At 42.1% G+C, this 24,761-nt stretch overlaps 1 protein-coding gene and 1 non-coding gene across 2 annotated transcripts in view; one reads left to right on the plus strand and one right to left on the minus strand.

Moving 5' to 3' along the window:
- The first annotated feature begins 2,235 nt into the window (after window positions 1-2,235).
- The window catches only part of LOC118571576 (zinc finger protein OZF-like), a 32,112-nt gene continuing 9,586 nt past the window's right edge, over window positions 2,236-24,761 (plus strand). Inside the window, exon 1 of the mRNA XM_036170639.1 lies at window positions 2,236-2,344. Coding sequence (XP_036026532.1) covers window positions 2,342-2,344 — 3 coding nt within the window. The 5' untranslated portion in view covers window positions 2,236-2,341. The remainder of the gene's footprint in view (window positions 2,345-24,761) is intronic.
- Window positions 17,662-17,806, minus strand: LOC118572090. The gene has a single exon (XR_004943460.1). It is a non-coding gene; the product is annotated as a small nucleolar RNA SNORA43 (small nucleolar RNA).

Here is a 24,761-nt window from a genome sequence, read left to right on the forward strand (position 1 = left end):
ATTATTCTCCTTCTTCTCTCCCTGTTATTCTTAGGTTTGGCCTTTTCATGGTATCTCAGATTTCTTGGACATTTTGTTATGACTGGCTTTGGTGTTTTCTTTGATTGTTGAATCTATCTCTACTGTATCCTCTATGCCAGAGAATCTCTTTTCCATCTCTTGTATTCTGTTGGTTATGCTTGCATCTGTAGTTCTTGTTCATTTCCTTAGAATTTGTATTTTCAGCATTTTCTTGGTTTGTGTCTTCTTCATTGTTTCTATTTCAATTTTCAAGTCTTGAATTGTTTTCTTCACCTGTTTAATTGCTTTTTCATGGTTTTCTTGGCTTTCTTTAGGGTATTTATTGATTTCTTCCAATTTTTTGTCTTTTCTTCAATTCTTAAGGGAAATTTTCATTTCTTCTTTAAATGCCTCTATCATCTTCATGAAGTTATTTTTAAAGTAATTTTATTCTGCTTCTTCTACATTGTGATGTTCAGGTCTTGCTGTCGTAGAGTTGCTAGGTTCTGGTGATGCCATGTTGCACTTTATGTTGTTGTATACATTTTTGCATTGATGTCCACGCATCAATTCCTCCAATAAGTGGAAGATGTGCCTGTGTCTGAGTGAGCTGCTCTTGGTCCAATATGTGCTTGCTGTGTCTGTCTCAGGACACCCCTCTGGTCCCAATCTTAGCTCTTAGTCTAAGTGGAGCTGGTGCATTCTGTATCTCAGGTTGCTGCTTGCCCCGGCCAGCAGGGTTTCAATGGGGGCAACCCTCCTGTGGGAGCGAATGAAAGGGGAGGGCAACACAAAGGAGGACAGCAAGACAAGATTCTGATGAAGCTGCCAATTTTATTTTAATCCACAAAGCTTATATAGCATAGGAGGGGAAGGGGAAGGAAGGAGGGAAGGGGGAAAGGGGCATGCAGAACATGGAAGGGGTGCAAGACATGTGAGGCAGATCGTACAACTGTGAGAAGTCGGCTAAGGTCACTGGTCAGGGGTCGTTTATTCTGTTGCTAGGCTACCTGACCATGGAATGCTCTTTATGTTTGGTTGTCATGGCACCTGACTGTGGGATGTTCTCTTATCTTTGGGGGCCTCTGGTTACTGCTCTGGGAAGGGGCTTATGACTTGTTCTCTGGCCTAGCTAGTACTTTCCATGGTTCATGTTTGGTTCCTGACATCTTGGTCCCTAACATCTCCCCCTTCTATACATATAGCAAAACAAAGAAAGGAGGCCCAAATGTTTTGCTGTGATGAGGGAGGGGTGACAGAGGCTCCATCCCTGATAAGTTTTGAGTTCCTTTGTTAATTGGTCGGTTCATGTAGGCGTCCCCACATGTCCCGAAGGAAGCTGGAACCATGCAGTTTTTTTACAGGGGGTGGGTTTTAATCTGGGAGGGGAGAGTATAGGGTCTCTGTTTCTCTCTCTATTCCTTTCTCCTCCCCTGGCCCCCAAACACTTAAGCACTCTATCTTTTTAAATTGGGGGGAAACCCATAAAACTTATATCAGCATAAAGGCATTTGCCCACAAACGTAGGTATTTAGGAGGCTGAAGGGTGAGAATAACAAATTCAAGGTTAGCCTGGACAACTTAACAAGGCTATATAAAAATCAAACTGTGCTTATGGTGTTAGCTCAGTGCAGACGACTTTCACAGCATGTTCCAGGACCTGAAACCAATTCCCAGTACTTGAAATTTAAAACGAATGAGAGAGTAGGGAGGAGAGAGAGAGAGAGAGAGAGAGAGAGAGAGAGAGAGAGAGAGAGAGAGAGAGAGAGAACAGGTAACCAAAATAGTTGGATTACATAGGGAAGGGCAGTCCAGCCCAGTTCAGGGTAGGATAGGGATGCAAGCCATACCCTGTAACAGGTAGAGACTGAGGGATGCGGGAGAACTTGTCAGCCAATGTCTGCATTAGTACTTTAAATAGGCACCTCAGCCTTTTGTAGTGCTTTTGAGATATAATAACCTGTACCCAGGAGGAGAAGAAATGCCTACTTATTGCATGAATAAGTGCAGGGACGACTTTCCAGTCCCAGGTGCGAGTTCTGCTGTTAATACCAATCTCTGCAGATCTGGGACAGTTCTGTGCTTGGAGTGGACATCATGGCTGTCAACCACTGTGCTGTGTCCCTTCAACATACTGTTGCTAGGTGCACCTGTCACTTAGGACTCACTAGCCAATCAGGGCTTCCACTTTGGCTGCTAGTCAGAATAAGGGAGGGCATTTCCGGTCCACCATGCTGCATGCTCGCCGGCTCCAAGACTCAGGGAGGCTCTGTGGTTCCGTGTGCCGCTGTGACCCGCTGCCCGGAGCTGTGAGGAGAGCGGGGTGAGGTCGGAATCCGCCATGGTGAGCACGGGGCCGCCGTCCCCAGGACGGGGAGGAGCCGCGGGAGCTGGTGTAGGGTCCTGGGGCTGTGGGAACTGGCGGAACTGGCGGAGGCGGCGCCCTGTGAGGTCCGTGAGTTCCCGGAGGTCTCTGCTGTCCGTGCAAGTCCTGGATCCTGCGACCTCTGAATAACCTGCGGCTGCGGCTGCGGCTGCGACTGCACAGAACACGCGGATATGAGTACCGTGCGTGGAGAGTTCCGTATTGTGACGTCACCATGCAGTGTGCGCGCGTGCGCTGTTTTTACCGTCGCTACGGAAGGCGAATGCGCTACCTCACGGAGCACTCACTGGTCACTCTAGCGTCTTCTAGAAGTTCTGCACTTGGCCCTGAACATTCAGGTGTAGGATCGGTCTGCAGTTAGTTCTTTGCAGGGCGTAAAGTCTGTGTCATTAACCCATTTACATGCAGATGCCAGGGTGGTCCGTCTATTTACGTGTGTCAGTCAGGCCATACTCACTGGGTTTCCTGGCCTAATGTGACACAGTTTACTCTATAGTAATTGTGCTTTTATTTCTAACTTTGCTCCCAATGCTCTGTTGGTTTCTTTATTGTTTCCCAGGCGGTACTGTCTTTATTGCAGTTGTATGAGTTTTGAAGTCAGATCATGTCACTGTGTGTGCTGTTGACTCAATCTTGTGTTGACCAGTTTTTCATTCATGATGACTTTTTCGCATCAGTTTTCTGTTGATAGCAAAATTTGTTAGACCTTTTTATTGGACTGTTGGTGAAATTATAGCTCAAGTTCTGTACTGAAATAATATTGAGGCTTCCTGTCTACAATCATGGAATTTCTCTCCTTTGATCCAGTTCCTTAATTCTTTTATTATAAAGTTACAATTTTGGCTACAGATATTTTTCACATTTCTGTTTATTTCTGGCTTATTTACCTCCAATGACATAAAATATGAGGGTATATGTTTTTAATTTTTCTGTATTTTATTTCATGTGTATAAGTGATTTGCTTGCATGTATGTATGTATATTCACCACATGTGTTTTGTGCTCACAGAAGATAAAAGGAGGCATCAGATATTCCCCTGCCACCATGTTAGTGTTGGGAACCAAACCCAGGACTTCTACAAGAGCAACAAGTGGTGGTAACTGCTGAGCCATCTCTCTAGTCCTAAACTTGACCACTTTATGTGTGTATATGCACAAGTATATGCCGGAAAGTCTTGTATAATATTAGAGGAACCAGCCTTAATATTATATCCCAGGTGCTCAGGAAAGAAAACTACAAATGGCAAAGACTATTTTTTGGGAAATAGAACCTCAGCACACAGAGCTCTTAGTCCAATCATTTATTCTTTCAAATCTTCCTCTTCGTCCTCCCGTGCCCTGGGAGTCCTATATATGTACACTTACAAGCAGTAATTCCTTGGCAGTGCAAAGCCAGGCTTCCAGAGTCAAATGGAAAGGTGGTAAGAATCAGTTACAAAGAGGGGCGGTAATTGTTAATTATCATTTGCAAGGGAAGTGACTAATGGGGAAATGAATTAACTAAAGGCCAAATTTGGGTAATATCTAAGAAGCAGGATCTTTATGTGCTCCACTATAGTCTTAAATGTGATTGGTAGAAAATGTTAAGAATCTATAAGTTGTTAGGTCAATGGGGGAAAATAAAATTGCCTTCTTTTTTCCTGTGGCTCCTATCTGTTCAAACTATCTGCCATTTTTCTGCAGGGTGGGGGAAAGTGTGCTCAGTCGCTAGGCAACCTGTGTACAGCTAGATGCCTCTGGTGATAGTTAAAGGGAGATCTGGAACTGGAGGAAAGATTTGGGAAAAGAGGTAGTAGTTAAGCTTAATTGGCACATCTGCCAGGCCTTCTCAAATGGGTTGTCTGGACGCTTTAATTCTGTTCTTAGCGAGTACAGAGGTATCTCTGAGAAGGTACTTTCCTCCGTCTGGGGATGGACCTGGCCAGATGCTGCCAATGAAGATAATTACAGGGAGGCTTGAACTGGGGTTCTGGCTTTATTTAGTTGTCAGTGCGGGTTATCTAAATATTCCTTTAGTAGAGAGGAAATGGTGCCCAATAAATGATGGAAAAGCTACAATAGCACACAAGAAACTCATAGCAGGAAATGGCTGATAATCAAAAGCCAAATATCACCAAGGCTCCTTGAGCCTCAGCTTGACCTCTGGAAGGCTCTTGGCTTCTTGTAGGTATTAGCTTTGTCATAATCAGCTGAAATCCTACTTTGTATATTTTTGCAGCTTGTAGCAGAAAAACAAGTGTTAAGAGAGTTGAGGTTTGCTTAACAATCTGTCTTTCGGGTTTGGAATATGACTTGGTAGGTATGCTGGTTAGATTTTTGTCAACTTGGCACAGCTAGAGTCAGACTGGCCTGTTGGCAAATCTATAGGGTATTTTCTTGATTTATGTAGTAGGGTCCATCCCACTGGGGTGGTGCTACCCTGGGCAGGGTATTATTCCAAGTGTATAAGTAATCAAACTGAGCAAGCCATGACAGCAAGAGGGCAGTAAACAGCATTCCTCAAGGTTAACAACATATGTGGAATGCATAAGTCTATGGTGTATGTAAGTTAGCAAATCTGTTCCTAGCCAGCTTCTCTTTGTGTGTTAGGTAGAGCTGGAGGCATGTAACTACTGAAGAGACTTTTCTCAATTAATCTCTAAGTGTGTGGCACAATTTCTCATTGGGAAGGCATATTAATTCCAGAACAGTTGAACCTTCAAGCTTCCAGAAAAATAGTTTGAGACAAAGATTTGTTATGTTGACTCCTTTGCCTTGATCCCAGTGTTTTGGTCCATAGGGAATTGACCCTGCTGTCTTCCTGCCTCAACCTTCTCAATTCTTGATTAAAGATTTGTGGCACCACACTCCTAAAACTACACATTTGAATCACAGAGTGGGCTGTCCATTGCACTAACAGGAAAAAGTATTTGTGTGTGGAGCATATCTTCTCCATTGAGACCAGAATAGAAAGAATGGTTTATTTTGTACAGTGCAGGGGAAACAGGCTATGCTATAGCTAGATTAGAGGTTATTTAAGTAATTGGCCTGCAGGTGTCTCTGTTACAATGAAGGCTCTGATTGTGGGCAGGGTGAGTGCCTTTCTGTGTACTTTTCCAGTATGCATTAATTCATACCATATGAATGAAGGAAAACTAAATTGTTGAGTGTACATTTGGAGATTTTATCTTGAAACATTGAAAGTTCCAATTGGGCAATCTCTCATGTTGGTAAGTGCAAACCTAGTTGTCTCTCTTTACTCTGCTAAGAGGATAGAGACACTGAGTGTTTGGCTGTGGTTTGTGTGTCAGCATTCAGCACTCAGCAGCTAACATTTTACATAGGGCAGGGTCATACAGTCTCTTATACATGTGGACTTGAGTTCTGTGCAGGATGATGAGTATAGATCTATTTGTTTTCTTCTACATGCAGACACCCAGTTTGACCAGCACCATTTGTTGATGAAGCTGTCTTTTCTCCAGTGTGTATTTCTGGTATCTTTATCAAAACCCAGGTGTCCAGAGGAGTGTGGGTTCATGCCTGGGTCTCAGTTTGATTGATTGATGTGTCTGTTTTTATGCTAATACTATGTAGTTTTTATTACTATACCTTTGTAGTACAACTTGCAATCTGGAATGGTAAGACCTTTAGCAGTTCTTTTATTCAGAATTGCTTTAGCTATTGTGGGTGTTTTGTTTTTCCATTTTAAGTTGAGAATTGTCTTTTCAGGGTCTGTAAAGAATTGTGTTGTGATTTTGATGGGGATTGCATTAAATCTGTAGATTGCTTTTGGTAGAATTGCCATTTTTATTAGGTTATTCCTACCGATTCATGTCTATGGGAAGTCTTTCTATTTTCTCATATCTTCTTCAGGTTCTTTCTTCAAAGACTTGAAGTTTTTATCATATTAGTCATTCACTTGCTTGGTTAGAGTTTACCCCAAGATATTTTATGTAAGTTGAGGCTATTTTGAAAGGTGTTCTTTCCCTGTTTTCTTCCTCAGTTCTATTGTCATTTGTACATAGGAGAGCTACTGATTTTTTGAGTTAATTGTGTATCCAGCCACTTTGCTGAAAGTGTTTATCAGCTTTAGGAGTTCCCCTGTGGAATTTTTATGGTTATGTACGTATACTGTTGCATCATCTGCATAAAAACACTTTGATTTCTTCCTTTCCACCTTGTATCACCTTGATCTCCTTCAGTTGTCTTATTGCCTTATTTAAGACTTCCAGTTCTATATTGAATAGATATGGTGAGAGTGGGCAACCTTGTCTTGTTCCTGATTTTAGGTGAACAGTTTTGAGTTTCTCTCCATTCAATTTGATGTTGGCTGTAGGTTTGCTGGAAATTGCCTTTATTTTGTTTAGGTATGTTCCTTGTATCTCTTATCTCTGCAGGACTTTTATCATGAAGGGGGTGTTGGATTTTTTTCAAAGGCCTTTTTTTTCATCTAATGAGATGATCATGTAAATTTTTCCTTTCTCTTTGTTTATATGGTAAATTATATTTCTTAATATTTGTATATTAACCCATCCTGCTTCTCTTAGATGAAGCCTACATGGTGGATGATCTTTCTAATGTGTTCTTGGATTTTGTTCGGTCTTTTATTGACAAGTTTTACATCTATGTTCATAAGGGAAATTGGTCTATAATTTTCTTTCTTTGTTGGTTCTTTAGGTGGTTTGGATTTCAGGGTAACAATGGCCTCATAAAATGTATTTGGTACTCTACTGGCTAGTTTCGTGTGTCAACTTGACACAAACTAGAGTCATCAGAGAGGAAGGAGCCTCAGTTGAGGAAATGCCTCCATGAGATCCAGCTGTAAGGCTTTTTTTTTCTATTAGTGATCATTAGGGCAGGCCGCAGTCCACTGTGGGTGGTGCCATTCCTAAGCTAGGAGTTTCTATGAGAAAGCAGGCTGAGTTAGCCAGGGGAAACAAGTCAGTAAGCAGCACCCTTCCTTGGCCTCTGCATCTGCCTCCAGGATCCTGCCCCGTTTTAGTTCCTGTTCTGACTTCCTTCGGTAGTGATCAGCAATATAGAAGTGTAAACCAAATAAACCCTTTGCTCCCCAACTTGCTTTTTGGTCATGATGTTTTGTTGCAGCAATAGAAACCCTAACCAAGACAGGCAATATTCTTTCAGTTTATATATTGTGGATAATTTGAGTACAGTAGTATTGGTAATAACTTCTTTAACAGTCTGGTAGAATTATGTGGAAAAACAGTCTGGCCCTGGGTGGTTTTTGTTTTTTGTTTTTTTTTGTGAGATTTTTTAATCTATTTCCTTAGGGGTTATAGGTCTATTAGTTGTTTATCTGATCTCTATTTAACTTTTGCAAATGGTACCTATAGGGAAAATTATCCATTTGTTTTAGATTTTCTAATTTGGCTGAGTATAGTTTTAAAGTAAGTCCTTATGATTCTCTGGATTTCCTCTGTGTCTGTTGTTATACCCTCTAGTGCTGATATTAAAAGTCCATGTCATTATGCCTAGCCTCAGTGTTTACTATTAAAATGTCACCACCTGGAGCATATAACTTGGCAGGGAAAAAGAAATGCAAGGCTAACCTCAGCTCTTTACTGATGTTGAGGCCAACTGGGCTACTTAAGACAACATTCTGCCAAAACAAAAACAGGTGTGTGTGGTGGTGCACAAGTGTAAAGCCAGGACTCCGGTCGCAGAGGCAGGACAGAAGCAAGTTTAACCTAGTGTTTGCATGGAGTTCCAGACCAGTCGAGCCTATATCAACAAAACAACAAAAGATGTCATAACCCATGAAAAAAGAATACCTACAAGTGGGCTTGTGAATACGTGCAATACTTTATCGAATACCCAGAGTCTTGAGGATTTCGCTTCATCTGGTGTGGGATATCTGAGCGGGGGGGGGGGGGGGGGAAAAAAAAACTACATACACTATGTTCTTATGTCTGTCAACTTTATTCCTCTAAGACAAAACTCTATCAATACAGCTATAGCTCCATCAGGCATTCAGGCAGGAATAACTCTAAGATGCACTAAAGCTCTTTATCCATCTACTTTATTTCTCTGGTCTGATATCCTGTCTACATAGTTTTAGTTCCATCTGGTTCCCTCTCATAGTCCCACTGATGACTAAGCTCTTATGCCTCCAGCCTCATCTTCGTCCTCTGATTCCTTGTTCTCCATTTCTACTACTCTCTATTCCTGGCACTGATGGACTTTACAAGAGTTCTGCCTTACTGTCTACAAAACTTCTGTCTTCCTCTCTTCTCTCTGCCCACACTGCTCTACCGAATGTCTGCCTCTTCTTTTCCTGGTCACATGGTTCTCTGCCTCCTCTGGAATGTTCTCCTACCCTACCTTCCACCTTGATATGTAAAACCTGTTTTGTTCTCAGTCAGTTGCTCTGAAAAGCCACTAGGCCTCAAGTCCAGGAGATGGTTTGAGCTTCATTTGCACAAGAAATAAAGCTGTGCTTCTCCCACCAGCTTGTCTTTGCCTACATGACCTTATCCAAGTACTGGCTCCAGAAGGAAAGTAGTTACCTAGAAGTTCAGCAGGTTTGGGGAGCTAAACTGTTAGCCAAATGGTCTGGAAATATTTTGGCATGCAAGAATTTCATAGCAGAAGACAGCTGAAATATTAAAGGCTGGCTAACACCAACTATTCATAATAAATGGCTTGCCTTTTGACAGATCCTTGGCCAGTCAAAGTATAGCTTTAATACACAGCTGAATCTCCATAATATATTCTTGTGGCCTGCAAGAATCCTTAAGTCATCAAGCATGGAAACCAGGGTGCTGAGGATGTTGGTCAGATGCAGAGCACTTGACCTAGCATATATAAAGTTCTAGGTCCCATTATAGCACCTTACAGAAACATCTTGTTTGAGATAGAATTCCTTTTTGTTGTCCCAGATCTCCTGCACCTCCCAGTATAGCCTGGGTTAGTCAAGATGCTTGGATTACAGGCGTGTGCCAACTGGTCAGCTTGACATACTGTTTAAAAGTCTCTTGAAGAGTCAGGGTAAAGACTTCCTAATCAAGTAGAAGTACTTAAAGCAGAACATATATTTATACTCCTCTAGCTCTGGACTTAAGCTCTGACAGCTCCTTTCTGTTCTCCCCCTTTTCAGAGGTCACTCATCCAGGTTCCCATTTAATCGAATTAAGGCAAAACATCATTGTGCCAGAGTTTTATGTCAATTTGACACAAGCTAGAGTCATCTAAGAGGAGGGAGACTCAATTGAGGAAATGCTCCCATAAGATTAGGCTGTAGACAAGCCTGTAAGGGCATTTTCTTAATTTTTCATTGATGGGGTGGGACCAGCCCATTATAGGTGGTGTCATCCCTAGACTGGTGATCCTTGGTTCCATAAGAAAGAAGGCTGAGCAAATCACACAGCAGAGCAAGCCAATCAGCAGCAATCCTCCTTGGAACCTTCATTAGCTCCTGCCTCCAGGATCCTGCCCTGCTTGAGTTCCTGTCCTGTCTTTCTTCAATGATGGACTATGATGTGGAAGTGTAAGCCAAATAAACCCTTTCTTATCCACATTGCTTTTGGTCATGGTATTTATTGCAGCCATAGAAACCCTAAGATAATCAGACACCCCTCCCTCCACTTTGCCAAAAAACAAAAACAAAAACAAACAAACAAACAAACAAAACACCACCACCAACAACAACAAAAATCAAAAGACATAAAAAAAAAAAACCCACCCCTCTGTGCTGTCCAGATATTTCTTTACTAATTATCCGAACAGTAACAGCACATCCCCTCTCATAGTCAGGTTCATAAACAGTCAGTTCAAGGCCTTATTGCTGGTAGGTTCTGTTATGATATTGTAAGCTAGAGGTATGTGGGAGGTCCTGGCAGATAGAGTCCAGTTGTTCCACTGTGGGTGAGAGACAGAGATACCATTCAGACAGTGCTCAGTGAAGAGTTTTATTTGGTGGGGCGGGGAATGGGAGGAGAGAAAAACGAAGAGAGAGAGAGAGAGAGAGAGAGAAGGGCAAGGAGTTGGAGAGGTATGCACCTCATGGGAAGAAAGCAGAAATGGGGAGAAGGAATGGGTGGAGCTTCCCATTAAGAATAGGCTTTGGCATCAGGGCACAGGGTGGCCCCAAGGGGCAGGTCAGAATATTAACATTTCTCCATTTTTAATGATTTATTTATTTTATATACATTGATGTACTGTCTGTGTGAGGGTGTAGGATCCTCTAGAACTGGAGTTATAGACAGTTGTGAGCTACCATATGGTACTGGGAATTGAACCCAGGTCCTCTGGAAGAACAGCCAGTACTCTTAACCACTGAGCCATTTCTCCAGCCCTCATTTCTCCATTTTTGAATATTATAAAGAACAAGTGAGTTATGAAAGCAAGTAGGAGAACAAGGTTGCTGAATTCTTGAGGCTACTTCAAGTTGGTGAAGGTCAAAGTAGGGAAGGGGAAAACTGGGAGCCACCTATGGTGGGAGGCGTGAGTGAAAAAGAATCCAGTTATTTGTCATTGTGGAGATCTCAGGTGTCTGTTCCTTGAGTGAGCTGTGTCACTGTGAAAATCTCAGGCATCTGTTCCTTTGAATGTGCTGAGGGGGCAGGTTACTAGAAGAAAAAATAGATTGTTATCATGAATGAGTGAGACATGTGAGCAGGTATGTCCTTCATTGGGGCACCTTGGAAAGCCAGGTTCCAGTTGCTGGGCAGGTGCCTACCTGGTCCTGGAGAGGTGCTACCAGAAGTGAACTGGGGGATTTGTTCTTCAGGATTGTAGGAGCCATCACATCTGCCATGTCTCTGGAGGTGGGGGTGCATCCATCTCAGTTGGCATCCTCAGTTGGGGGTTGGCATCATCAGAGCTATTGCCAGTTAGTGCTGGGGATGGCATATCGGGACAGCCCAGGCAGGAGGTGGGGTCAGAAATGGGCTCTGCCTGTCAATTTTTATCAGACCAGATTTTTTGATGCAGTAGCAAGACTTTTCCCAGGGATCTGTAGGTATCTGTAAGACAGCTAGAATAGATTTACATCATAGCAAAAGGGTTGAAAATCCATAGAAATTTAAGGACTCTAAAGAACTGTTTATACTTGATGTTCTATCAGTTCATCAAAGCTGCATTTATCAGTATTAAAACTTTAAACCTATGGAGTTATATCTGAAACCAGTCTATCCTGTACCATGAAGTCTGTGAATGACGCATACCTGTCTGTAATTGGAGAGTATATATATATAAAATCTTGGGATTGGGGCTGTCAATCTGATCCACCCTAGTCACCAAACATTGTCAGATCTGAGAAGGATAAATTTAAGAAATGGGCAGCAATTCCAAGTCTCTGTGGTCATTGTGGGGAGGAGGCAGAAGCCCCAAAGAAGCATTTGTTCAGCTGATAGGCCCAGAAGATCTGATAGATTTTCTGTGGAGTAGGGATTTGGGAAGGTCATCTTACTTATCTTGGCAGAGAGGACAACCGATCACCGTTGCTCCAATAATTCAGTCTGGACAGGATCTCAGCATTTCACTATGTGGCTAACCTTGCCATAAGCTTCTAGGTGAAGGTTCTGCAGCCATCTATCTTCTTGGAAACAATACAGGATGCTGCTACCAGGAGCTGGCATACATGTTTGTTTGCCATAAAAAGCTTTTATATTAAATGTCATATTCTCAGATCTCTACAGGTGTTTGAGGACGGAAGTGGGGAAACAAAATCTGTTAGATGTATTTATATCTTTGAGAGCATAAATCTGAACATGCAGGTTTCCCAGTTAGTTGTAGCTTAATGAAGTTAGTAAGGACAGGGGGACTAACCTTTGAATATAGCCAGATTATAATCCTGGATGATTTATATAGAAATAATTATTTCTTAAGTTGTCTCCTGAGAAGGCAAAGAAGAGTGACAGGGAAAGGTCCCAAGGCCGAATGAGAACAAGAGAAAGGGGACTTGTGAATCAGGGTGCAGCCCAACTCTGAGAAAAGAACCCTCTGAGAAAAGGAAAAAGACCCTTTTGGTGGACTAGAAACTCTATCATGAATGATTTATATTGAAATAACAATTTCTTGCTAGGTGGTGGTGGCTCATACCTTTAAACCCAGCACTTGGGAGGCAAGCCAAGTGGAATTCTGTGAGTTCAAGGCTAGCCTGGGCTACAGAGTGAGTTCCAGGATAGACACGAGAAACCCTGTCTCAAAACACAATAATAATAGTAATAGTAATAATAATAATAATAATAAAGGGTTGGTGATTTAGCTCAGTGGTAGAGTGCTTGTCAGCCCAGGGTTCAGTCCTTAGCTCCAGAAAAAGAAAAAAAAAATGTCTTCTTAACTGGGCGGTGGTGGCGCACGCCTTTAACCCCAGCACTCGGGAGGCAGAGGCAGGCAGATCTCTGTGAGTTTGAGGCCAACCTGGGCTACAGAGTGAGTTCCAGGAAAGGCGCAAAGCTACACAGAGAAACCCTGTCTTGAAAAACCAAATAAATATGATAATAATAATAATAATAATAATAATAATAATAATAATGTGAGAAATAATAATTTCTTAAAGTCATACAATATCTCCCTGGGTCTGCATAAAGAAGGTCAAGTGTCTTATCTTATTGCAGAACCATTTTAATTAATAAATATCAATAGGCATTAAATAGCCATTCAGTCCTCTATGCCAGGGGGTTTTTATTACTAATCTACTCCTCCAGCCTGTCCTGGGAACAGAGCACAGGATGACATATTCTTCATAGCTACTTCAAGCTGACCTGGGGTGCAGGTGTTCAGGACTCAGGCATTGTGGTATGTGTTAGTGTCTGACCCAGCTGTAGAGGCAGGGATTGGTCCACCATCAGCCTTTCACAGGTCCATGTCTCACAGGTTGAAGTCAGTTAGCCATATGGAAGCCCACTGAAGCAGATGCAGACTAGATAGATACAAGATTTAAAATTTATGAACTTAATTAGAACCTCTTGGCCCATGGTCTTAGTAATTGGCAAAAGGGAAACCAGGAGGAAGAGAAATATATAAAAAGGACATAAAAGTTTTAGATTAATTAGCATTATCAATCAGTATTGAAATCCAAATCGCAGAAAATCAGGTAATGAGTATCCAAGGAAATTTTAAAATCTTTTTAAAACCCTGAACTTGTGACCCAAATAGTATCAGAATTTCACCAATGTCAAAATCTGAAATTTAAGATCTTAAGCATTAGTGCTGCTACCCCATTCCAACACAGGAGCGTGCCAGCTCCACTTGCAGTAGTTGGAGCTGAAGACTGCCAGGCCAACAGCACATACGTCTCTGGTCCCACCCACATGAGCAAGTGGTCCTGGAGGAATGAACAGCAGACCTCTACTGCACCTCCCTCTACCCACCCGAGCAGCTATGGAGGAAGGAACTCCAGGACAAAGCCTGGACCCACAAAACAATGGTGAAACAATGTGCAGCAGGAGGCGATTCCCTAACCTCCTTCCATACTAATGGCGTGAGCGCCGGGTGCCTTGCCCACGCTGCCACCAGTAAAGATGGCTGTGAGGTCACATGACCTGCCTATTCTGACCCCAGCCAATATGGTGGCTAGACCATCTTGTATATACTGGACCCTTAGTAGAGCCTATTCTGCTGGGTCTACCTAGGTCAGGCTTTTCTTCTGAAAACCTTGGTAAGAACAGCTGAACATTTCTCTCTAGCTGGGTTATGTCCTAGCAGTGAGACTGTTTGCTTCTGTGTGCTGGAGATGTCTTGTTTGCACCTGTGGCTGACATCTCCACATTCACAATTCCAAAACTAAATCAAGGGTCTGCTTCAGCTCTCAGTGCTCAAGACTGCACTTGTTCCCCTCTCCACCTGCTCCTGACTTACTCCTGCACCACCTTCTCCTTCCCCACCTTTTCCTCAAGTAGTTTCCATCTCAATCAGTGAAGCAGCATTGGCTTCTTTGCTCTAACAACACTCCTTAGCTGTTAGGCATCTCTCCTTTACTTGAATGTCCAGAGGAGCCCTCCACACTGTGTCCTTCTACAAGGACATCTGGGATGCACTGCTTGTATTATCCTACTGACCCATCTTCCCTCCCCAGAATCACTACTGTCATGGCAGATGTAACTGTGGAAATTGTATTTAGCTTCATTAAAGTTGTACTGAAGCACAGGCAGTGCAGTGAGATCATTTGCCCATGACAGATTTTTATGAAGGAAGGGGACTTTAAGCAATAGGGACTGGAAGAGCTATCTTCTAAAGAGGCTGAATGTCAATTGGCAGAAATGGGTTATCACTTACATTCTGCCAAAATCCTGAAAGTTTCCAAGGAACTGGTGTTAATTATTAAGTGACACAATGTTATTTATTAAGTGGTACTGTTTACTGTGTGAGAAAAGCCATGAGGCACAACAGAACCCCTTATAAGAGTTTATTAAGGGAATAGAGAGGGGGTGTGCATAGGCCTATGGAATGACCGTGCAAGAAGAGAGGGAAGGAAGAGGTAGAACCTGCTTCTATAGGTACTCCGCCTGCACATGTGCATATAGGCTTATGTAGCTAGCCCATGTATGTGCATAGATTATTTTTTTGTTTTTCTTTTTTCGAGACAGAGTTTCTCTGTGTAGCTTTGCACCTTCCTGGAACTCACTTGGTAGCCCAGGCTGGCCTCGAACTCACAGAGATCCACCTGGCTCTGCCTCCCAAGTGCTGGGGTTAAAGGCATGCACCACCACCGCCCTCTGCCTCATTCTTTACTCCACCTGGATATGCAAAAACCTCCTTTGTTCTGAGTCAGTAGCTCTGGAATGCCACAAGGCCTGAAGGCAAGGGATGGTCTGAGCTTCATGTGCTCAAGAAGCAAAGCCATGCATCTACAGCCTGTTTGTCTCCTAAGCTCTGTGGGGGAGTTAGTTACCTAGAGGAATCAGCATCTGAGAAGCTTACACTGTTTGCCAATATGGTCTAGTAGTATATGGGCCCACAAGAATTTCATAGCAGAAGACAGCTGAAATATTAAAAACTGAATAACATCATATATTCCATGAGAAATGGCTTCCTCTAGAAAAATACCTTGAAATTTCTAGGTATAGCTTTAATATCCAGCTGAATCTCTATAATATAATTCTTGTGGCTGGCAAGGGAGCTACTAGAGCTTATAGCACTGAGCTTACTCCCTAGTTCCTCGAGCACTGTCAGGCACCAGGGCATATATGTTTGGGAGGTTTTGAAGTTATTCTCTCCTTCTACCTTCATGTGTATACCAAATTCATGTCCTCTGGCTTGTACTGGCATGCCAAGCATGTGTATCCACCCCATGTCTTTCAGAAATATGTTTTGAAATATCTTTGTAGCTCAAGCTGCTCAGGAACTATTTTATCCATGTAGCCTAGACTGACTTTGAACTTAGTCTTCCTGTCTCAGCCTCCTAGTACTGGGATTGCAAATCAGTTCTGAGACCAAAGGCTATATATAAATGCACAAATTTCTCTCTCTCATATTACTTGTGCAAATTCAAAATTAATAATGAAATGCTTCATCATGCAATATTCTGTCATACTCCTTTGGTTTGACCTACCAAAATTTTAAATATATCTGAAGAGTAATTCACAGGAAAAAAAATAATATATTTACACTAGGTGTGATGATGTAAACACAATACAACTAGACAGTGGTCTCTAATAGGAGGAGTGTTCTACCCAATAGTACCACTGAAATAGCTACATGTTACTTGATGAACTAGATTTCTGTTTTCTTGAGTATCTATGTCAGGAATTGGGTGCCTTGAATGAGGTAGATGACAATCAAGCTAAATTGTAAGGTAGAGGTGGGAGAGTATGGAGTATACAAGCTCAAGTGTAAGATGGATGGGAGTAATGTGGAGCACACTTTCTATCTCTACAGTCGTGAAGGAAACTGAGGCAGGATCCTTGCCAGGTTAGAGGGGATTGGTGGTTTTTTGGGGTTTTTTGTTTGTTTGTTTTTTATGAGAGTCTAGATACATTTTAATTTTTAAATGACATATATTTATTTACTAGCTTGTATGGAGATGGGTATGTCCAAGTCATGGTTTCTGTGTGGATCCCAGATAACAACTTATGTGAGTTGGTTATCTCTTTCCACTATGTGGGTCCTGGGATCAAACAAAGTGAAAATTCTCAACCTTCAGGAGCTGAGAAGGAAGATCAGGTCTGAGGACAGCAAGCCCATCATCCGATAACTACCCTTTCATATATTTTCATTTCACTGACTTTCCTTGCTCCTCACACCCACATAATGCCCTCAGTTCTCCTAGTCAGTTAATGCTACAATTTCAGGCCAAGATCAGCCCTAGTATTCTTTTTCCCACGTCAATAGTATACTAAGATCTATCTTGATCATTTTACCCAGAGTCTGGCTTTACTTTTGACACCCTCCAACTCCTAGTAAATTCTTAGAGTTTTCCAAACACAAATCTAATCCTGGGATGTTCCAGATTCCAACCTTGAAATAGCTTCTGATGACTCTAACATAACAAGAAAGTGGGTGGGTGCCATCATCTTAATGCCACCCTCTCAGTTCAGATTTTACTTGTGGCCACTTTTGATTAAGAATACCACAATTGGTTGGGGATTTAGCTCAGTGGTAGAGTGCTTGCCTGAGGTTCGATCCTCAGCTCCACCAAAAAACAAAAAAAAAAAAAAAAAAAACAAAAAAAAACCCACAGTGTTGAGTTGATCATGTAAATTCTTTTATTTATATATAGCCAATGGTTTTTGTTTTGATTTTTTTTATTAACAAGGTTTATTTGTGTCATATCACCTAGTGCCAGTTGCCCCTTCCTACCTAATTTTCACATCTAAGGCCACGTGCAGTTGGGTAGATGAGCATGTGACTTTCAGAGGGCCTTCCACCCCAGTACAACTACCACAGGCCTTCCTTCACCAGTTTGGGAAGTACAGTCAAACTCAAGGCAGGTAAAATGTGGTTCATAATTTAGGACATGGACTTCTATGATGGAACTACCCAAAGCCTGTTTGAGTGGTTCTGCAAGTTTCTGATGAGGTTACAGATGTCACACATGAGGCCCATGGCCTAAAATCATATCTGCACCCATCCTGATCAGCCACATGACCAAGAGTTAAGCCTTATCCTTCCTGGCTTCTGGACCTGGAAGGTGAAAAAGGATGGATAGTTGCTTGTACTTTCCTGGCACCCCAGAATAATTCCTAGAACACCCAGTTTCTACTCCTCTCCAACTCCAAATCTTGCTAAAACACTGTGCAACCCTTGGGTTAGCCCTTGAGGTCTGACATTGGGGTCTTGCTAACAGCATCAAAGCAAAACTCCAGTGCCCACCACCTCATTATGGCTCTGCAAAAATGTCATGCTATAACCCATTCTTACTGCTCACTAGCTTCTGAACATTGAGGTTAGAAACAGCCACTTACTCTTTACCCCTCAATGCCACAGGCACAGCTGAGCAAATGTGCTGTGCCTGTGGCATTGACAGATCTAGGACAGCATCTTCAAGTAACCAGCCCAGTGATTTTAACAGCATCCATTTAATCCCAGCACTCTGGAGGCAGAGAGGGACATATTCCTCTGAGTTCTGAGCCACCCTGGTCTAATGGTGAGTTTTAGACCAGCTGGAATACATATTGTGGTACTGTCTCAACAACAAAACCAAACAACACACAAAACAGGGCACATTAAATTGGATGGGCTGGCCCAAGGACATGGTTCCATGAGCAAAAGGTGTTTGCGGGCATACAAAGAAATAACCACCTGTATTCAGTCCCCAAAGCCAACCTAAAAGCTATGAGGAGACGCCACAAAGTTGTCTTTTGATCCCCTAAAGCACTATAGTATGCACATGCTTTCCCTTTCCCAACTCACTTCACACAAACTGATATAAAAGTGTTTTAAAAGAAGACAGGTTGACCTAGCATTCCTTCTATAATTTAGGCAGGCATTGTAATGAGTTTGGATGTATATCCCTGCACCATGGATGCAGAACTGATACTGTGTTCCTCTTCTTAAGATTTTTGTTTATGTGGATAGGGATTTTTCCTATGTGTATGTTTGTGTACCACATGCATACAATGCCCTGAATTAGAAGCTCACGATTTCTAAACCAATAGCTAGGGAGCCTGCATGGGACCAACCTAGGCCCTCTTCATGTGGGTGACAGTTGTGTAGCTTGGTGTGCTTATAGGGCTCCTAGCAGTGGAACTAGCATCTGTTCCTGGCACATGAGTTGCCTTTTGGGAACCTCTTCCTTATGATGAGATGCCTTGCTCAACCTTGATGCAGAGGGGAGGGGCTTAGTCCTGTCTCAACTTTATGTGCCTTGCATTGTTGACTCCTATGGGAGGCCTTACCTTTTCTGCAGAGTGAATGTAAGGGTAGAAAGGGTTGGGTGGGAGGAGAGGAGGTAGGGGAAACTGATTAGTATGTAAAATAAATTTTTTAAATTAATGATAAAAAATACTCTTTAATTAGGTTTGCATTTGTATAGGAGGAGATGGTGCCTGTGGCCTAGGCAGGTAGGCCCAACACAGCCAAGGAACAGAGGAAAGAATTCCATGACCCCAACCAGAGACAGTTGAGTCCATCCACATGTTTCACTACACTGATTGTAACTGATGAAGCCAATTGTTGTCATCCAGGTCTTTCATCTTCTCCTCCTTCCTAGACAAAAGATGTTGCTTGGCCCTATTTTATCCCAATTGAGTCTGGTCTGGGCTGTGATCAGACAGATTTGGGTAGATGTAACTGGCTTGTTAAATAAGAAACACAGAACCAATTGCAGAGTTAAAAACCACAAGGTCAGAGCAAGAGCGGAAAACCTTACCCTTCACTGCTTCTGCTGTTCTTCCTGTCCACCAGAGACCTACTTCTGTGTGTCCTGTCTATTTATAGACTTTCTGTTCTGTTTTCTCATTGGTTGTAAACCCAGCCACATGACCTCCTCGTCACTGCCTGTTTGTACAGACCTCCAGGTCTTCTATGGTTAGTATTGAGATTAAAGGCGTGTGTCTGCCATGCTGGCTGTGACCTTGAACACACAGAGATCTACCTAGCTTTGCCTCCCAAGTGCTGGGGTTAAAGGCATGCACCACCACTGCCCGGCTTCTGCTCTGGCTTGCTCTGACCTCAAGGCAACTTTATTAACATACAAATAAAATCACATTTCAATACAAATAAAATATCACTATAGATTTGTGACTCTCCATCTGGCTGGAATTGAAGACTTTTGGTTTAATTTGTTAAAATAGTTAAATCAGTGGTGGTGTTGCATGCTTTTAATTCTCAGCACTTGTGAGGCAGAGGCAGGCACATCTCTGAGTTTGAGGCCAGCCTGGTCTACAGAGCAAGTTCCAAGGAGGCCAGTCCTACACAGTAGCCAGTAGTTTTTCATCTCAAAAACAAACAAAATAGAGTTAAATAAAATTTAAAATCTTTGTGCCTTGTGTGGCACTTCTGTCAAAGTTAAAAATGTAGCTTCCAATGACATCATCTACAGCAGTCACACTTCAGCACACCAGGAGACTGACTGCCTTCAATGTTTCCACCAGACCTGATCCAAGGTTTCCCATGTTCTCTGAGGGACCTGGATAGGGAGGGAAACATGCACTCAGAGAAAAGATACAGACTTATATCTAAGTTTGGAGGCCTACAAACATTTAATCTCTTCTTAAATGGGATAGGGAAGGTTATATTAGGAAGCCTGTAACCCAACCAGGGGAGTTGGCTCCTCCTATTTGGAGGAAATATTTTTTTCTTTCTCTCTCTATACATCTCTTTCTTTTTCTTTTCCCCTTCCTCTCTCTGTTTTCCTTAGGGCTCTTTCTTTTCTAAGGTTGTATGCCTGTCATGGTTTATATTTGTTCAACAGCCTCAGGCTCCTATCTTTGAATGCTTGGTCCATTAATGGAAGTAATTGTGTAAGATTAGGAGGTAAGTCCTTGTCAAAATAGGTGTGTCTTGTTTGTTAAGGTGTGTGATCATAGGTGGGTTTTGAGGTTTCAAAAAACCAGTGCAAGGCAAGTGTTTCTTTCTGCCTGCCTGCCTGCCTGTGTATCAGGATGTAACACTCAGCCCCATGGTTGCCTACCAAGATGCTTCCTTTCAAGATGATAATGGACTAACCCTCTGTTACTATAATCAATCCCCGAATTAAAAGCCTTTCATTATAATGAGTTGTCTTGGTTATAGTTCTTCTTCACAGCAAGAGAAGAGTCAGTAAGATGGGTTGTGTAATATTTTGTTATATTATCTCTGTATTCTGTACATTTTCTGTGAAATCAAGTAAGGCTAAATGAAAGAGTAATGGACTGATCATATTGGGGGGCACAGTTTCTAGAAACATTAAATTTTTTTAAAGTTTAGGTTTTTATTTTATATATCTGAGTGCTCTATTTGCATGTATGCCTTTATTCCAGAGGAGGGAATTAGATGATTGAGTGTCACCCTGTGGTTGCTGGGAATGGAACTTAGGATTTCTGGAAGAGCTACCAGTGCTGTTAACTGCTATGCCATCTCTCCAGGCCCATGGACTGTTTTCTTGAGAAAACATTGGGTCTGTGTCAAAGTTATTTCTAGGAAATCTTTAATTTCTTTCTTTATTTCTACACTGACCCATTATTCAGTTATTAGGTGTTCAGATTCCACAAGCTTCTAAGATCTCTGATACTTCTGCTGTTGTTGATGTCCTGCTATAGTCTGTGGTGGTCTGATAAGATGCAGGGAAATATTTCAATTTTCTTGTATCTGTTGGATATTTGCTGGTGTCTGAGTACGTGGTCAATTTTGGAGAAAGTTCTATGAGGTGTTTGTTGTGGAGTATTTACCAGAGAAGCCTGCTGGGACATGGGTTTAAGCCAATAGAAAGTCTTTATTATCTGCCTGCAACTACACTGGGTGTTCTGGATCCCAGTGTAGCCCTAGGCCTTTTCACAGTGAGCTTTTTTGTTTGTTTGTTTGTTTGTTTTTGTTTTTTTAGAGACAGGGTTTCCCTGTGTAGCTTTGTGCCTTTCCTGGAACTCACTTGGTAGCCCAGGCTGGCCTCAGACTCACAGAGATCCACCTGGCTCTGCCTCTCAGGTGCTGGGATTAAAGGCATGCACCACCCGGCCACAAAAACCATATCTGTGTTGATATACTTCTGTTAACAAGAACAGTTTACCCAGAAGCAGAACTACAGACTAAAAAGCAAGGTTAGTACATTTAGAGGCTTTCTATAACTATGGACTTTGATGGATTAGACCTTGTTTTCCTTTTGGCTGGTGGTACTTTTTATGTGCTGAGTTTTACAGTCTGAATGGCCCTTCCATCTTGGAGTCAGTTGTGCTAAGGCCTGGGGTCCTACTAAGGACTTGGGCCTGTTACATTCCCCCTTGACTTAGTGAATGAGTCACATCATGGACTCATGTTGTTTTAGTTAAGATGCACCATTAATCTAATCAGAATGAGAATTAAAGGCACAGTCAGTGAAAAAAGCAAAGTAGTTATTCAGTGGATCAAGGAGAACAGAGACTTTTATCAATTATTTCCCCAATCATGGCAATGTTTTTTTTTAATTACTCCTGATCAATTAGCATAGGAACAACAGGGTGTCCCCCCCCCCCCCCCCGCAAGCCATACATAGTTTCCTTTATCTCATGAGAAGTAAATCTAAGCCTCTTCAGTTTTGTACGTTCATTTTTATAAGGGAATCTAACTGTTGTTTTAATTCAGAAATTGAACCTTTTAATACCATCAGGTCCTGATCAACCTGTTTGCTTCATTTGGAAGCATCAGAAGAGACACATTTAGTCAAACCATTGTTACAGGCCCACCAAGCAGTCTCACAGGCTTGGTAATATTGTTATCCTGATGAATTAACCCATAAAGCAGAACATTAATTTGGGCTTCCCTGTGGTGATATTGTGTTTCTCAAAATATTGTGCACCCTAATAAACTTATCTGGGGCCAGAGAACAGAACAGCCACTACATATAGAGGCCAGAAAATGGTGACACACACGCCTTTAATCCTATCATTCCAGAGGCAGAGATCCATCTGGATCTCTGTGAGTTCAAAGCCACACTGGACACAGCTAGGTGTCATAACAAGAGCCTTTAATCCCAGGAAGTGATTACAGGAAGCAGAAAGGTATTTAAGGCATGAGGACGAGGAACTAGAGCTGGTTAAGCTTTTAGGCTTCTAGCAGCAGTTCAGCTGAGATTCATTCTGGATAAGGACTCAGAGGCTTCCAATCTGAGGAAGCAGGATTGGCTGAGAATTGGCAAGGTGAGGTTAGCTGTGGCTTGTTCTGTTTCTCTGATCTTTCAGCGTTCACCCCAATACCTGGCTCCAGGTTTGTTTTTTTTAATAGGACCTTTTAAGATTCGTGCTACACTTCCACCATTTACAGTGAGTTTTGTCAGTCCATGGGGTTGACAGTCTAGTTAATTTCCATTCCTATGTAGTATGACAGGGGCCAGGTGTCTGAACATAACCAGCAATCCTGGCCTGTTTCTTGCTCTCAATGGTTAATTCCATCCCCAGTGTCCCTTCCTGTTTCATAGAGTCTGATTCTGCAGGTTTTTCCTGTTCCCTATAGTTGAAAATTTTTTGATGAAGTTTTCCAGGAAGCCTCAGTTTAACAAACACAATTTTTGTAATAGAAATATCCTTGTTTCTCACAACCAGAGGGCCCAGCCACAGGACACGCATAGAGTTGTAAACTATGTTTCTACCACAAAGGATAAACCCCTTTCCTTTCTCTAATACAACCAGACATTTAAAGTGGGCATCAGTGGACAGAAGTCAAAATGAATATGGGTTGCTGGTCTGTAGTCAAACTAGCTAATAACCTCTTCTGTATCTGCCTTCCTTAGTTCCCAGGTCCAGGCCTAAGGGCAGTAGGTTGGACCATGAGCCTGTATTCATACTGATATAAGATTCAGGAGAAGATAGAAGGACAGAGAGTGGAAATGCTTTGGGACCCAATGGAACCTAACTTTAATGGGTCCATAGTTAGAGACAGTCCACGTGGCAGCATCTGTGGCTTTTGCTTTCTTGACCTGGGTGTGGTGGATCCATGGTGTAATATCAACTCTCTTCACTGCCATAGGAGTGGAGAGAATCACCTTCTAGGTTTCTTTCTAGGTTAGGTCCAGTGTCCCTTTGGCTGCTTGCTTGTATTGGACTTGAACAAGGGGATACTGGTGGTAGACTTGGAGGTCATCTGGGTCTCTAGGATAGTCCAAGGAACAGCGTTTATGGAGAACTGGAGATTCTGTAGTAATTTGCGAAAATAATGATTAGACTGTTCTGCTAACTCTTGGTTTCAGAGCCTGGGAAGCATTCAGAGATTCTTTTCAAGATCTCATGTATTTGCGGTGGGTAAATCCCTCTGTATGGGAAGGAGCTGGCAGAAGAAAAACAAAGGAAAAAGGCCTATCCATTCTTTGGTAGACTCTAATGAGAGTTTTGTTAAAGTTGGGTTTTTTGAGTCCTGTTTATTCATTTTAACTGGCCAGAACTCTGAGGTCTGTATGTACAATGCCTCCTTTTGTGCTGGTGTATAGAGGGTTCACCATTTCCACAAGCTCTGTTGTCCAGAGGCTGTACCTATGAACTGTTGAACTTGTCTTTTAGACTTCGGAGTTGGGATCTGAAGGATGGCAGCAATCTTACTCTGTGATAGTCTACTCTTGCCTCTCTTCATCTGGAAGCCAAGATAGGTAGACTTCTGCAAGGTTGGCCTTTCTTCACCAACATTCTGTAGTCTGAGGACTGTAACTCTTGAAGCAGTCCTTTGGTGGCCTTTTTATAATTTGTTTTCCCAGGAAACATCTGAAGGAACATCAAGAACTCTGCATGTGGTATCTTCAGCTCATGGGCTTTGGCCAGCTATATTGCCTACTGTAACCTCCCATTGGCTCTGTCCATTTAAAAGCAAAGATGGGGTGACTCACCTCTGTCAATGGTACACTGAAGAATGTATTTTTTTTTCAGGTCCAAGACAATGTACACCTATTTCTCTGGAAGAACCAGACTCATGAGAATCAGAGTTTCCCATGTTTCTTCATAGGCAAGAGATGCATATTCCATCTGGCTGGGCACCAGGATAGTTGTCTCCTCAATGAGGCAACATGGACTTCAGTATTCCCTTTGTTTCCAGGATCATTGAATATTGCTTATATTTTGATTGGAAGCAGAACTTTCAATTAGGAGATGTTTTTCTTACAGTATGATACCAAATTTTGCTGTGTATCTGTAAGTCTAGATGTGTCTCATTATCAGAGAAGGTGAAGGTGCCTTTCAGTTTATGCTAAAGGTCTTGTCCTGATAAGTTGTTCTGTTGTTATCAAATACCTTTTGAACTACCTTGAGCAACTGGGACCTCCTTATACCTTTACATTTTTTATTTAACTTTTATAACAATTTTTTTTTTTTTTTTTTTTTTTTTTTTTTTTTTTAGTATCT

Source organism: Onychomys torridus, chromosome 21, assembly GCF_903995425.1.
Source record: "Onychomys torridus chromosome 21, mOncTor1.1, whole genome shotgun sequence".
Taxonomy (NCBI): Eukaryota; Metazoa; Chordata; class Mammalia; order Rodentia; family Cricetidae; genus Onychomys; species Onychomys torridus.